This window comes from Pseudophryne corroboree, chromosome 8, assembly GCF_028390025.1.
Source record: "Pseudophryne corroboree isolate aPseCor3 chromosome 8, aPseCor3.hap2, whole genome shotgun sequence".
Taxonomy (NCBI): Eukaryota; Metazoa; Chordata; class Amphibia; order Anura; family Myobatrachidae; genus Pseudophryne; species Pseudophryne corroboree.
The window spans coordinates 484,188,012-484,205,142 of NC_086451.1; the positions used below are offsets into that span (position 1 = coordinate 484,188,012).

The 17,131-nt window shown below is 45.3% G+C and overlaps 1 protein-coding gene across 2 annotated transcripts in view; it reads right to left on the minus strand.

Moving 5' to 3' along the window:
* LOC134947986 (transmembrane protein 182-like) overlaps positions 1 to 16,778 on the minus strand; it is an 82,602-nt gene extending 65,824 nt beyond the window's left edge. Inside the window, exons 1-2 of one of the 2 annotated variants that reach the window (XM_063935763.1) lie at positions 16,542 to 16,778; positions 6,250 to 6,361 (exon numbers count right to left, since the gene is read on the minus strand). In XM_063935763.1, the coding sequence (XP_063791833.1) occupies positions 6,250 to 6,361; positions 16,542 to 16,685 (256 nt within the window). In that variant the 5' untranslated portion in view covers positions 16,686 to 16,778. The remainder of the gene's footprint in view (positions 1 to 6,249; positions 6,362 to 16,541) is intronic. The other variant, XM_063935762.1, reaches the window with a different exon arrangement.
* Positions 16,779 to 17,131: the final 353 nt, after the last annotated feature.

Sequence of the window (17,131 nt, forward strand, 5' to 3'; positions counted from 1 at the left end):
ATCATACAGTGTTATACAGCATCATACAGCGCCATGCAGTGTTATACAGCATTATACAGCGCCATGCTGTGTTATACAGCATCATACAAAGTTATACAGCATCACACAGCGTCATACAGTGTTATACAGCATCATACAGTGTTATACAGCATCATACAGTGTTATACAGCATCATACAAAGTTATACAGCATCATACAGCGTCATACAGTGTTATACAGTGTTATACAGCATTATACAGCGCCATGCAGTGTTATATAGCATCATACAGTGTTATACAGCATCATACAGCGCCATGCTGTGTTATACAGCATCATACAAAGTTATACAGCATCATACAGCATCATACAGTGTTATACAGCATTATACAGTGTTATACAGTGTTATACAGCATCATACAGTGTTATACAGTGTCATACAGCGTCATACTGTTTTATACAGCATTATAAAGTGTTATACAGCATTATACAGTGTTATACAGCGTGATACAGTACATATCCTCCAACATTTTAAACATGAAAAACAGTACAAATTAGGGATGGGGGTGTGGCCACTGGTAAAGGGGGTGTGGCCACGTCCCTTTTCCTATACTTTCTATGGAAGTTTGGAGAGCCAAAAATCGGTACAGACCATAAAAAAAGTACTGTACCACAGTATCATCCAGTGTTATACAGTATTATACAGCATCATACAACGTTATACAGCATAATACAGTGTTATACAGCATCATACAGCGTCATACAGTGTTATATAGTGTTATACAGCATCATACAACGTTATCCAGCATCATACAGTGTTATCCAGCATCATACAGTGTTATACAGCATCATACAATGTTATACAGCATCATACAGTGTTATACAGCATCATACAGAGTCATACACTGTTATATAGCATCATACAACGTTATACAGCATCATACAGTGTTATACAGCATCATACAGCCATGACGCTGTATGACCACTGTTATATAGCATCATACAATGTTATACAGCATCATACAGTGTTATACAGCATCATACAGTGTCATACAGTGTTATACAGCATCATACAACGTTATACAGCATCATACAGTGTTATACAGCATCATACAGCATCATACAGTGTTATACAGCATCATACAACGTTATACAGCATCATACAGCGTCATACAGTGTTATACAGCACATACGTTATACAGCATCATACAGCGTCATACAGTGTTATACAGCACATACGTTATACAGCATCATACGGTGTTATACAGCATCATACAGCATTATACAGTGTCATACAACGTTATACAGTGTTATACAGCATCATACAACGTTATACAGCGTCATACAACGTTATACAGCATCATACAGTGTTATACAGCATCATACAGCGTCATACAGTGTTATACAGCATTATACAGTGTTATACAGCATCATACAACGATATACAGTGTTATACAGTGTGATACAACGTTATACAGCATCATACCGTGTTATACAGCATTATACAGCGTCATACAGTGTTATACAGAATTATACAGTGTTATACAGCATCATACAACGTTATACAGTGTTATACAGTGTCATAAAACGTTATACAGCATTATACAGTGTTATACAGTGTTACACAGCATCATATAGTGTTATACAGCATCATACAGTGTTATACAGTGTTATACAGCATCATACAGTGTTACACAACATCATACAGTGTTATACAGTGTCATACAGTGTTATACAGCATCATACAGTGTTATACAGCGTCATACAGTGTTATGCAGTGTCATACAGTGTTACACAGCATCATACAGTGTTATACAGTATCATACAGTGTTATACAGCATCATACAGTGTTATACAGCATCATACAGTGTTATACAGTGTCATACAGCGTCATACAGTGTTATACAGCATTATACAGTGTCATACAGTGTTATACAGAATTACACAGTGTTATACAGCATCATACAACGTTATACAGTGTTATACAGTGTCATACAACGTTATACAGCATTATACAGTGTTATACAGTGTTACACAGCATCATACAGTGTTATACAGCATCATACAGTGTTATACAGTGTTATACAGCATCATACAGTGTTACACAGCATCATACAGTGTTATACAGCGTCATACAGTGTTACACAGCATCATACAGTGTTATACAGTGTCATACAGTGTTATTCAGTGTTACACAGCATCATACAGTGTCATACAGTGTTACACAGCATCATACAGTGTTATACAGTGTTATACGGTGTCATACAGCGTCATACAGTGTTATACAGTGTCATACAGTGTCATACAGCGTCATACAGGATCATACAGTGTCATACAGCGTCATACAGGATCATACAGCGTCATACAGTGTTATACAGCATCATACAGTGTTATACAGCATCATACAGTGTTATACAGTGTCATACAGTGTCATACAGTGTTATACAACATTATACAGCGTCATACAGTGTTATACAGAATTACACAGTGTTATACAGCATCATACAACGTTATACAGTGTTATACAGTGTCATACAACGTTATACAGCATTATACAGTGTTATACAGTGTTACACAGCATCATACAGTGTTATACAGCATCATACAGTGTTATACAGTGTTATACAGCATCATACAGTGTTACACAGCATCATACAGTGTTATACAGTGTCATACAGTGTTACACAGCATCATACAGTGTTATACAGTGTCATACAGTGTTATACAGCATCATACAGTGTTATACAGCGTCATACAGTGTTATACAGTGTTACACAGCATCATACAGTGTTACATAGCATCATACAGCGTCATACAGTGTTATACAGTGTCATACAGCGTCATACAGGATCATACAGTGTTATACAGCATCATACAGAGTTATACAGTGTCATATGGTGTAATACAGTGTTATACTGTGTCATACAGTGTCATACAGGATCATACAGTGTTATACAGTGTCATATACATTAGTGTTATACAGTGTTATTATACGGTGTTATACAGCGTCATACAGTGTTATACAGCATCATACAGAGTTATACAGTGTCATATGGTGTTATACAGTGTTATACTGTGTCATACAGTGTCATACAGGATCATACAGTGTTATACAGTGTTATACGGTGTCATACTACGTCATACAGTGTTATACAGCGTTATACATCATCATACAGCGCTATACAGTGTCATATACAGTAGTGTTATACGGTGTCATACAGTGTCACACTGCGTCATACTGCGTCATACAGTGTTATACGGTGTCATACGGCGTCATCTCCCTGTTTTACTTGACGGAACGTGAGAAAAGTGGGGAGAACGGGGTGTGGTCTGAGCAAACTTCGGGTCACACAACTGACGCCATGTATTGTAGTATCTAAGGAACTGCATAAGTAATGGGAAGAGAACCAGCAAATCCTTTTCCCCGCCACAGAGCTCAGACAGGGTTAGAGACGCCGTGATGGTAGTAGGGTTAGCACCTCATCCCTTTCATTCTGGACACATATTAATTACACAGGTTCTGGGGCTGGCTGACTTCAAGACTTCATTTCAGCTGGTTTGAATCAGCCACAGAACCTGGGTAATTAATATGTGTCCGGAATGAAAGGGGTGAGGTGGTGACCCTACCTGATAGTGCTGTCACCTGATAAACGTACAGCGCTGCTGTGTATACTGCAGGTTATACATTATACATAGCTGCAGAAATACTGAGGGTTAGAGACATTGCAGGTAAGTGTCTATAACAACCCAAACTAACACACTAAGGATAATGGACGGCTGAAAGGGGTTTCCATTACTCTCATGACTTCAACCACAAACATTTACATTAAAAAAACAAAGAGATAATTCATTATTGAAATCTTTATAATGTACACGGCTACGTCATCCGTAATAGCTCCCTCCCGTCCAATGTCGTCTGTAAGCTGTAGATCTACTGTATCTGGATAAATTAGCTGTTTCCATTCCTCACCCAACCTGACCCCATCGCCCCAGCTCTCGTCAGAAACTATGGGGGTCATTCCGAGTTGATCGCTCGTTGCCGATTTTCGCAATGGAGCGATTAAGGCTAAAATGCGCATGTGCATAGTACGCAGTGCGCATGTGCTAAGTATTTTAACACAAAACTTAGTAAATTTACTCACGTCCGAACGAAGAATTTTCATCGTTGTAGTGATCGGCGTGTGATTGACAGGAAGTGGGTGTTTCTGGGTGGAAACTGCCCGTTTTCTGGGAGTGTGCGGAAAAACGCAGGCGTGCCAGGATAAAACGCGGGAGTGTCTGGAGAAACGGGGGAGTGGCTGGCCGAACGCTGGCCGTGTTTGTGATGTCAAACCAGGAACGAAACTGACTGAACTGATTGCAATCTGTGAGTAGGTCTGATGCTACTCAGAAACTAAGAATTTTCTATTCGCAATTCTGCTAATCTTTTGTTCGCTATTCTGCTAAACTAAGATTCACTCCCAGAGGGCGGTGGCCTAGGGTGTGCAATGCTGCTAAAATCTGCTAACGGGCGAACAACTCGGAATCACCCCCTATGGGGTATATTTACCTAATGTCCTCTTTATCCATTTCAAATCAATAAAAAACATCTAAATCAACGTTGTGATTCCACGACTAAGATGCACATTTACTAACATTGAACAATTAATATAAAATAATCATCTGTTAGTAAATATCGGTATTAACCTCTGATTCACATGTCTCACCAGTGAGAAATACATACAAATCGTATGCAAAAATTGGGGGTAATACTGAGTTGATCGCAGCAGCAAATTTGTTAGCAGATGGCAAAACCATGGCCCTCATTCCGAGTTGATCGGTCGCAAGGCGAATTTAGCAGAGTTACACACGCTAAGCCTACGCCTACTGGGAGTGTATCTTAGCTTCTTAAAATTGCGACCGATGTATTCGCAATATTGCGATTACAAACTACTTTGCAGTTTCTGAGTAACTTCAACCTTACTCTGCCTGTGCGATCAGTTCAGTGCTTGTCGTTCCTGGTTTGACGTCACAAACACACCCAGCGTTCGCTCAGACACTCCCCCGTTTCTCCAGCCACTCCTGCGTTTTTTCCGGAAACGGTAGCGTTTTCATCCACACGCCCATAAAACGCCGTGTTTCCGCCCAGTAACTCCCATTTCCTGTCAATCACATTACGATCGCCGGAGCGATGAAAAAGCCGTGAGTAAAAATACTATCTTCATTGTTAAATTACTTGGCGCAGTCGCAGTGCGAATATTGCGCATGCGTACTAAGCGGATTTTCATTGCGATGCGATGAAAAATACCGAGCGAACGACTCGGAATGAGGGCCCATGTGCACTGCAGGGTGGGCAGATGTAACACGTGCAGAGAGAGGTAGATTTGTGTGGGGTATATTGTTTCTTTGCAGGGTAAATACTGGCTGTTTTATTTTTACACTGCAATTTAGATTTCAGTATGAACACACCCCATCCAAATCTAACTCTCTCTGCACATGTTACATCTGCCCCACCGGCAGTGCACATGGGGGGTCATTCCGACCTGATCGCACGCTAGGTTTTTTCGCTGCGCTGCGATCAGGTCAGAAATGCACAAGCGTATGCACCGCAATGCGCAGACGCGTCGTACGGCTACAAAGCGGATAATTGTTGAGCGATGGATTTAACGAAGAATCCATTCGCACAGCCGATCGCAAGGAGATTGACAGGAAGAGGGCGTTTGTGGGTGTCAACTGACCGTTTTCTGGGAGTGTTTGGAAAAACGCAGGCGTGTCCAAGCGTTTGCAGGCCGGGTGTCTGACGTCAATTCCGGGACCTGACAGGCTGAAGTGATCGCAGCGGCTGAGTAAGTCCTGGGCTGCGCAGAGACTGCAAAAAGTTTTATTGTACCGCTCGGCTGCACATGTGATCGCACACTTGCACAGCTAAAATACCCTCCCCTGTAGGCGGCGACTATCTGATCGCAGCGCTGCAAAAAACAGCTAGCGAGTGATCAGGTCTGAATGACCCCCGTGGTTTTGCCCAACTGCTAACAAATTTGCTGCTACGATCAACTCTGAATTACCCCCATTGACCTTTAGTATATACACCCCTATATATTGCCACAGATAAGGCCCAGATGAGCAATAAAAGCTTGAAGACCCCGTCACCGGAAAGTCGCACATCTGAGTAATTTCCAGCATCGCTGCAAAGTCAAAACAACATTTTGCCGCAACTTCCCTCATCTCTACATAGCAGCGGGTGGGGTCTGGAACCTCTGACTAGAAAGCAAGACGTCTTAGAATGGTACTTACTGAACCAGAAGTTCCAGATGGTCTCCTGGAATTCCTCCCCATTGAACCAGCATCTCCAGAAAAAACCCTCGTGGTGGAAATAGAGAGGAGGCGCCGCGGGGTCCGTCCCGTTCTACAGAAAGAAAAGAAAGGTTTATAGTCAGCGACTCCTCCTCAGGACACGGACCGGATTATGGGTCTCATTCAGCATAAGCTGCAAATGTGAATAATCACGCAGTGAGCGGTTATCGGAACACAGCGCCTGCGTACACAACCATACAGAAGACTCCAAGAAGCAGGCGCTAGGTCTGGTTTCTGTGTCCGTACCTAGGTATCTGCGAACACAGTAGCGATCACATTTAGCACCGAATACCAGAGGCGTGTCAGTGGGCGGGGTCCGCAATTTATGCAATGCGGGGCATGTAGTGGGTTTGTCGTGGGCATTGCAATCGCAATATATACGAAACAGATTGCGAACATTGCAAACGCTTCAATAGCACAGACTGGGGTAGTGATGGCAGCAGCAACAAACGTTCCGATGGTCAGGCTAATAATTTCAGAATCACTGGCAGATGATGGTGTCACAGTGACGCAGGGAATGCGGTGAGTGCGTGCCGACTGTAGGGACTATTCCCACTGGTGGGTGTCCTCGACACTCATGGAGCGGAAATAGAACCTGCTGTGTGCAGCTCGACCCCCACTGTCAACATAAACTTCTGGATCCCAACAGGCGGTCTCGTGAATGCTTCCCCTTCTGACAGGTGCATGACGTGTTAAATGCAGGTACTCCTATTTCACATCCAGCTAGTGGGTACTATAAATGTGCACATATAGGGGGTCATTCCTAGTTGATCGCTCGCTAGCTACTTTTTGCAGTGCTGCGATCAGATAGTCGCCGCCTATGGGGGAGTGTATTTTAGCTGTGCAAGTGTGCGATCGCATGTGCAGCCGAGCGGTACAAAAAAGTTTTGCGCAGTTTCTGAGTAGCCCAGAACTTACTCAGCCGCTGCGATCACATCAGCCTGTCCGGTCCCGGAATTGACGTCAGACACCCGCCCTGCAAACGCTTGAACACGCCTGCGTTTTTCCAACCACTCCCAGAAAACGGTCAGTTGACACCCACAAACGCCCTCTTCCTGTCAATCTCCTTGCGATCGGCCGTGAGAATGGATTCTTCATTAAATCCAACGCTCAGCAACGATCTGCTTTGTACCCGTACGACGTGCCTGTGCATTGCGGTACATATGCATGCGCAGTAGTGACCTGATCACTGCGCTGCGAAAAACGGGAGCGTGCGAACAGGTCTGAATGACCCCCTATAACGGTCACAGTTGGGTTGATGGCTTTAACTACTGTATAAGGCGGCCGCAGAGTTGAGCGCAAATGGAACGTAATCGCTCCCGCAATGGATGCACAGAGATCCCTGGTACCGAAGATCTGCCTGAAAGCGAGTATTGTTTTGCGTCCGTATAATTCTGCGCAGCCTGAAATTCCGCCAACACGCCCTCAACACCCCCCCGCTATACATAGCCCAGATGCCAACTCCCTGTTGCCCCCCAGTTACGCCGCTTCTGCTGAGAATGGAGTGCAACTTCCATGATTACATACACTGGGCTGTGGTGCGTACGCAGCGCAAAAGCTTCATGGCGCAGCCACAAAACTCACGTTCATCCACGCACCAGCGCCCACGTTTTCTGCTGATACTATACATCTAAGCGGCCTTTACAGTGTGGTCACACAATTGTAGGGGGGAGTTTGTTTAGAACTGGTGATGTTACCCATAGCAACCAATCAAATCCTATCTATTATCTTCTCGAAGCAGCTAGATAAATGTTACGTAGAATGTGACTGGTTGCTACGAGCAACATCGCCAGTTCTAAAAAACTCCCACCTGAGTAAATTTATCCCACCGTGTTTCGTATATGATTTCATATAAATACTAGAAATGTTCCGGTATATCTGCGGTTCCGTTGTGATTGTGAGGGGATAAACTTCCTACGCCCGGCAGCTATAATGTAAGTACCCTTGCGGGAGGACACAGCAGTCAGCTGATTGGCTGATAACAGAGAACACTAGCGTGTGTGGGGTAAGTGATGAAGAAAAAGCAATTTCTACACAAAACTGCAACAGAACGGGCACAATAATTCATTTCCTTTGAGGCAATAAGAAATAATGAGGGCGACATTTCAGTTGTAGATAAATACACTAGAGATGAGCGCCTGAAATTTTTCGGGTTTTGTGTTTTGGTTTTGGGTTCGGTTCCGCGGCCGTGTTTTGGGTTCGACCGCGTTTTGGCAAAACCTCACCGAATTTTTTTTGTCGGATTCGGGTGTGTTTTGGATTCGGGTGTTTTTTTCAAAAAACACTAAAAAACAGCTTAAATCATAGAATTTGGGGGTCATTTTGATCCCAAAGTATTATTAACCTCAAAAACCATAATTTACACTCATTTTCAGTCTATTCTGAATACCTCACACCTCACAATATTATTTTTAGTCCTAAAATTTGCACCGAGGTCGCTGTGTGAGTAAGATAAGCGACCCTAGTGGCCGACACAAACACCGGGCCCATCTAGGAGTGGCACTGCAGTGTCACGCAGGATGTCCCTTCCAAAAAACCCTCCCCAAACAGCACATGACGCAAAGAAAAAAAGAGGCGCAATGAGGTAGCTGTGTGAGTAAGATTAGCGACCCTAGTGGCCGACACAAACACCGGGCCCATCTAGGAGTGGCACTGCAGTGTCACGCAGGATGGCCCTTCCAAAAAACCCTCCCCAAACAGCACATGACGCAAAGAAAAAAAGAGGCGCAATGAGGTAGCTGTGTGAGTAAGATTAGCGACCCTAGTGGCCGACACAAACACCGGGCCCATCTAGGAGTGGCACTGCAGTGTCACGCAGGATGGCCCTTCCAAAAAACCCTCCCCAAACAGCACATGACGCAAAGAAAAAAAGAGGCGCAATGAGGTAGCTGTGTGAGTAAGATTAGCGACCCTAGTGGCCGACACAAACACCGGGCCCATCTAGGAGTGGCACTGCAGTGTCACGCAGGATGTCCCTTCCAAAAAACCCTCCCCAAACAGCACATGACGCAAAGAAAAAAAGAGGCGCAATGAGGTAGCTGTGTGAGTAAGATTAGCGACCCTAGTGGCTGACACAAACACCGGGCCCATCTAGGAGTGGCACTGCAGTGTCACGCAGGATGTCCCTTCCAAAAAACCCTCCCCAAACAGCACATGACGCAAAGAAAAAAAGAGGCGCAATGAGGTAGCTGACTGTGTGAGTAAGATTAGCGACCCTAGTGGCCGACACAAACACCGGGCCCATCTAGGAGTGGCACTGCAGTGTCACGCAGGATGTCCCTTCCAAAAAACCCTCCCCAAACAGCACATGATGCAAAGAAAAAGAAAAGAAAAAAGAGGTGCAAGATGGAATTGTCCTTGGGCCCTCCCACCCACCCTTATGTTGTGTAAACAAAACAGGACATGCACACTTTAACCAACCCATCATTTCAGTGACAGGGTCTGCCACACACGACTGTGACTGATATGACGGGTTGGTTTGGACCCCCCCCCAAAAAAGAAGCAATTAATCTCTCCTTGCACAAACTGGCTCTACAGAGGCAAGATGTCCACCTCATCTTCACCCTCCGATATATCACCGTGTACATCCCCCTCCTCACAGATTATCAATTCGTCCCCACTGGAATCCACCATCTCAGCTCCCTGTGTACTTTGTGGAGGCAATTGCTGCTGGTCAATGTCACTAAACACTCTTTCGGAGTACACACTTGTGGGAGGGCAACTTAGGTAGAATAAAGCCAGTTTGTGCAAGGGCCTCCAAATTGCCTCTTTTTCCTGCCAGTATAAGTACGGACTGTGTGACGTGCCTACTTGGATGCGGTCACTCATATAATCCTCCACCATTCTATCAATGTTGAGAGAATCATATGCAGTGACAGTAGACGACATGTCCGTAATCGTTGTCAGGTCCTTCAGTCCGGACCAGATGTCAGCATCAGCAGTCGCTCCAGACTGCCCTGCATCACCGCCAGCGGGTGGGCTCGGAATTCTGAGCCTTTTCCTCGCACCCCCAGTTGCGGGAGAATGTGAAGGAGGAGATGTTGACAGGTCGCGTTCCGCTTGACTTGACAATTTTGTCACCAGCAGGTCTTTCAACCCCAGCAGACCTGTGTCTGCCGGAAAGAGAGATCCAAGGTAGGCTTTAAATCTAGGATCGAGCACGGTGGCCAAAATGTAGTGCTCTGATTTCAACAGATTGACCACCCGTGAATCCTTGTTAAGCGAATTAAGGGCTGCATCCACAAGTCCCACATGCCTAGCGGAATCGCTCCCTTTTAGCTCCTTCTTCAATGCCTCCAGCTTCTTCTGCAAAAGCCTGATGAGGGGAATGACCTGACTCAGGCTGGCAGTGTCTGAACTGACTTCACGTGTGGCAAGTTCAAAGGGCATCAGAACCTTGCACAACGTTGAAATCATTCTCCACTGCACTTGAGACAGGTGCATTCCACCTACTATATCGTGCTCAATTGTATAGGCTTGAATGGCCTTTTGCTGCTCCTCCAACCTCTGAAGCATATAGAGGGTTGAATTCCACCTCGTTACCACTTCTTGCTTCAGATGATGGCAGGGCAGGTTCAGTAGTTTTTGGTGGTGCTCCAGTCTTCTGTACGTGGTGCCTGTACGCCGAAAGTGTCCCGCAATTCTTCTGGCCACCGACAGCATCTCTTGCACGCCCCTGTCGTTTTTTAAAAAATTCTGCACCACCAAATTCAAGGTATGTGCAAAACATGGGACGTGCTGGAATTTGCCCATATTTAATGCACACACAATATTGCTGGCGTTGTCCGATGCCACAAATCCACAGGAGAGTCCAATTGGGGTAAGCCATTCCGCGATGATCTTCCTCAGTTGCCGTAAGAGGTTTTCAGCTGTGTGCGTATTCTGGAAAGCGGTGATACAAAGCGTAGCCTGCCTAGGAAAGAGTTGGCGTTTGCGAGATGCTGCTACTGGTGCCGCCGCTGCTGTTCTTGCGGCGGGAGTCCATACATCTACCCAGTGGGCTGTCACAGTCATATAGTCCTGACCCTGCCCTGCTCCACTTGTCCACATGTCCGTGGTTAAGTGGACATTGGGTACAACTGCATTTTTTAGGACACTGGTGAGTCTTTTTCTGACGTCCGTGTACATTCTCGGTATCGCCTGCCTAGAGAAGTGGAACCTAGATGGTATTTGGTAACGGGGGCACACTGCCTCAATAAATTGTCTAGTTCCCTGTGAACTAACGGCGGATACCGGACGCACGTCTAACACCAACATAGTTGTCAAGGACTCAGTTATCCGCTTTGCAGTAGGATGACTGCTGTGATATTTCATCTTCCTCGCAAAGGACTGTTGAACAGTCAATTGCTTACTGGAAGTAGTACAAGTGGGCTTACGACTTCCCCTCTGGGATGACCATCGACTCCCAGCGGCAACAACAGCAGCGCCAGCAGCAGTAGGCGTTACACGCAAGGATGCATCGGAGGAATCCCAGGCAGGAGAGGACTCGTCAGAATTGCCAGTGACATGGCCTGCAGGACTATTGGCATTCCTGGGGAAGGAGGAAATTGACACTGAGGGAGTTGGTGGGGTGGTTTGCGTGAGCTTGGTTACAAGAGGAAGGGATTTACTGGTCAGTGGACTGCTTCCGCTGTCACCCAAAGTTTTTGAACTTGTCACTGACTTATTATGAATGCGCTGCAGGTGACGTATAAGGGAGGATGTTCCGAGGTGGTTAACGTCCTTACCCCTACTTATTACAGCTTGACAAAGGGAACACACGGCTTGACACCTGTTGTCCGCATTTCTGGTGAAATACCTCCACACCGAAGAGCTGAATTTTTTGGTATTTTCACCTGGCATGTCAACGGCCATATTCCTCCCACGGACAACAGGTGTCTCCCCGGGTGCCTGACTTAAACAAACCACCTCACCATCAGAATCCTCCTGGTCAATTTCCTCCCCAGCGCCAGCAACACCCATATCCTCCTCATCCTGGTGTACTTCAACACTGACATCTTCAATCTGACTATCAGGAACTGGACTGCGGGTGCTCCTTCCAGCACTTGCAGGGGGCGTGCAAATGGTGGAAGGCGCATGCTCTTCACGTCCAGTGTTGGGAAGGTCAGGCATCGCAACCGACACAATTGGACTCTCCTTGTGGATTTGGGATTTCAAAGAACGCACAGTTCTTTGCGGTGCTTTTGCCAGCTTGAGTCTTTTCAGTTTTCTAGCGAGAGGCTGAGTGCTTCCATCCTCATGTGAAGCTGAACCACTAGCCATGAACATAGGCCAGGGCCTCAGCCGTTCCTTGCCACTCCGTGTGGTAAATGGCATATTGGCAAGTTTACGCTTCTCCTCCGACAATTTTATTTTAGGTTTTGGAGTCCTTTTTTTACTGATATTTGGTGTTTTGGTTTTGACATGCTCTGTACTATGCCATTGGGCATCGGCCTTGGCAGACGACGTTGCTGGCATTTCATCGTCTCGGCCATGACTAGTGGCAGCAGCTTCAGCACGAGGTGGAAGTGGATCTTGATCTTTCCCTAATTTTGGAACCTCAACATTTTTGTTCTCCATATTTTAATAGGCACAACTAAAAGGCACCTCAGGTAAACAATGGAGATGGATGGATTGGATACTAGTATACAATTATGGACGGGCTGCCGAGTGCCGACACAGAGGTAGCCACAGCCGTGAACTACCGCACTGTACTGTGTCTGCTGCTAATATAGACTGGTTGATAAAGAGATAGTATACTCGTAACTAGTATGTATGTATAAAGAAAGAAAAAAAAACCACGGTTAGGTGGTATATACAATTATGGACGGGCTGCCGAGTGCCGACACAGAGGTAGCCACAGCCGTGAACTATCGCACTGTACTGTGTCTGCTGCTAATATATAGACTGGTTGATAAAGAGATAGTATACTCGTAACTAGTATGTATGTATAAAGAAAGAAAAAAAAAACACGGTTAGGTGGTATATACAATTATGGACGGGCTGCCGAGTGCCGACACAGAGGTAGCCACAGCCGTGAACTACCGCACTGTACTGTGTCTGCTGCTAATATATAGACTGGTTGATAAAGAGATAGTATACTCGTAACTAGTATGTATGTATAAAGAAAGAAAAAAAAAACACGGTTAGGTGGTATATACAATTATGGACGGGCTGCCGAGTGCCGACACAGAGGTAGCCACAGCCGTGAACTACCGCACTGTACTGTGTCTGCTGCTAATATAGACTGGTTGATAAAGAGATAGTATACTCGTAACTAGTATGTATGTATAAAGAAAGAAAAAAAAACCACGGTTAGGTGGTATATACAATTATGGACGGGCTGCCGAGTGCCGACACAGAGGTAGCCACAGCCGTGAACTACCGCACTGTACTGTGTCTGCTGCTAATATATAGACTGGTTGATAAAGAGATAGTATACTCGTAACTAGTATGTATGTATAAAGAAAGAAAAAAAAACCACGGTTAGGTGGTATATACAATTATGGACGGGCTGCCGAGTGCCGACACAGAGGTAGCCACAGCCGTGAACTACCGCACTGTACTGTGTCTGCTGCTAATATAGACTGGTTGATAAAGAGATAGTATACTCGTAACTAGTATGTATGTATAAAGAAAGAAAAAAAAACCACGGTTAGGTGGTATATACAATTATGGACGGGCTGCCGAGTGCCGACACAGAGGTAGCCACAGCCGTGAACTACCGCACTGTACTGTGTCTGCTGCTAATATATAGACTGGTTGATAAAGAGATAGTATACTCGTAACTAGTATGTATGTATAAAGAAAGAAAAAAAAACCACGGTTAGGTGGTATATACAATTATGGACGGGCTGCCGAGTGCCGACACAGAGGTAGCCACAGCCGTGAACTACCGCACTGTACTGTGTCTGCTGCTAATATATAGACTGGTTGATAAAGAGATAGTATACTCGTAACTAGTATGTATGTATAAAGAAAGAAAAAAAAACCACGGTTAGGTGGTATATACAATTATGGACGGGCTGCCGAGTGCCGACACAGAGGTAGCCACAGCCGTGAACTACCGCACTGTACTGTGTCTGCTGCTAATATATAGACTGGTTGATAAAGAGATAGTATACTCGTAACTAGTATGTATGTATAAAGAAAGAAAAAAAAACCACGGTTAGGTGGTATATACAATTATGGACGGGCTGCCGAGTGCCGACACAGAGGTAGCCACAGCCGTGAACTACCGCACTGTACTGTGTCTGCTGCTAATATATAGACTGGTTGATAAAGAGATAGTATACTCGTAACTAGTATGTATGTATAAAGAAAGAAAAAAAAACCACGGTTAGGTGGTATATACAATTATGGACGGGCTGCCGAGTGCCGACACAGAGGTAGCCACAGCCGTGAACTACCGCACTGTACTGTGTCTGCTGCTAATATAGACTGGTTGATAAAGAGATAGTATACTACTAATATTATATATACTGGTGGTCAGGTCACTGGTCACTAGTCACACTGGCAGTGGCACTCCTGCAGCAAAAGTGTGCACTGTTTAATTTTAATATAATATTATGTACTCCTGGCTCCTGCTATAACCTATAACTGGCACTGCAGTAGTGCTCCCCAGTCTCCCCCACAATTATAAGCTGTGTGAGCTGAGCAGTCAGACAGATATATAATATATATAGATGATGCAGCACACTGGCCTGAGCCTGAGCAGTGCACACAGATATGGTATGTGACTGACTGAGTCACTGTGTGTATCGCTTTTTTCAGGCAGAGAACGGATATATTAAATAAACTGCACTGTGTGTCTGGTGGTCACTCACTATATAATATATTATGTACTCCTGGCTCCTGCTATAACCTATAACTGGCACTGCAGTAGTGCTCCCCAGTCTCCCCCACAATTATAAGCTGTGTGAGCTGAGCAGTCAGACAGATATATATAATATTATATATAGATAATAGATGATGCAGCACACTGGCCTGAGCCTGAGCAGTGCACACAGATATGGTATGTGACTGAGTCACTGTGTGCTGTGTATCGCTTTTTTCAGGCAGAGAACGGATTATAAATAAAACTGGTGGTCACTGGTCACTATCAGCAAAACTCTGCACTGTACTGAGTACTCCTAATGCTCCCCAAAATTAGTAAATCAAGTGTCTCTCTAATCTATTCTAAACGGAGAGGACGCCAGCCACGTCCTCTCCCTATCAATCTCAATGCACGTGTGAAAATGGCGGCGACGCGCGGCTCCTTATATAGAATCCGAGTCTCGCGATAGAATCCGAGCCTCGCGAGAATCCGACAGCGTCATGATGACGTTCGGGCGCGCTCGGGTTAACCGAGCAAGGCGGGAAGATCCGAGTCGCTCGGACCCGTGAAAAAAAACATGAAGTTCTGGCGGGTTCGGATTCAGAGAAACCGAACCCGCTCATCTCTAAAATACACCCAGTTGCGCCTCTCATGATAAACCGTCCCCCATTCCGTGCGCTGAGTGCAGGCTGCCATGTTGTCTTCTCTGAATGTAAACAGAGGAATACTCATATAAAGGGACATGTATCAAGCCTTGGAGAGAAGTCGCCTGAAGCAGCCATTTATCCAGCACAAACTCTCTTAGAGGTTTAATACATCGGCCCCTTAAAGTTTTAACCAAATGGGTAAAAAATATATATATATACTGTATATATTTTCTAAAGAGAAAACTACTGTAGAATAAGGGGGACATGTACTAAGCAGTGATAAAAGTGGAGAAGTCAGCCAGTGGAGAAGTTGCCCATGGCAACCAATCAGCTGCTCTGTATACTTTCATAGTATGCAAATTATAAATGTTACGTCAATGCTGATTGGTTGCCATGGGCGACTTCTCCACTGGCTCACTTCTCCACTTTTATCACTGCTTAGTACATATCCCCCTAAGTTCCAACTTGTCAAAATGTTTTTAGCAATATAAATGACAATGAAGTCTACGGGGTAAATTTACTAAGATGGGAGTTCTATTTAAGATGGGATGTTGCCCTTAGCAACCAATCACATTCCATGTATTATCTTCTAGAAGGTGCTAAATAATTGAGAAGTAGAATATCATTGGTTGCTATGGGCAACATTCCATCTTACATAGAACTCCCATCTTAGTAAATTTACCCCTAGAGATCAACACGTCCTCACCCTAGCGCTACATTGCCTTATTCCGTGTTCCTGGAAACTGCTGCCAACCCTATGTGAGCATGTCCGCCCTGTGTCACCGTGTTACCTCAGGAGGGGGCGAAAGTCCGCCAATAGCCCCGCAGTTCTCGGTTGCCAGCAGCCAGTAGTCCGTGCCGAAGGCTACGAGGAATAAGAGTACCCCAATCCCTCCAATGAGGCCGGCCACCAGCGCTGCTGCTCCAACTCTCATGGTGACAGGTCCTGCAGCTACTCGCAGGGAGACACAGGCGGCCGGGGGTACAGGGCGAGGGCTGTGGGAGAGGCGGCTGCTATTTTCGGATATAGCTGTTCCTCCTAATGACTGGTGTGGGTTTCGCAGAGGAGTGGTAAATGAGCTATTATAAGCAGACGACCTTATCCCACAGAACAGTTGTGGTGCCCCAGGAATGCCGGGAACACATGGACAATATTTTGGTTTGTGGGGAGGATGATTGTGAAGAGAAACATTAAAGGATGTATATTCCTCTGTCGTCCTGAGGGAATCGTGAAGAAACCTTTCATGTCGTCAGCGATGAGCTGCGGGCGGGGTCATTCGCTGCAGACGTAGATAATATATAACACGTTGTATGTTATTAGTGCAGGTATGTGAGGAAGTCTCTGTGATGTGTATATACCCAGGAACAGTGTAATATATAT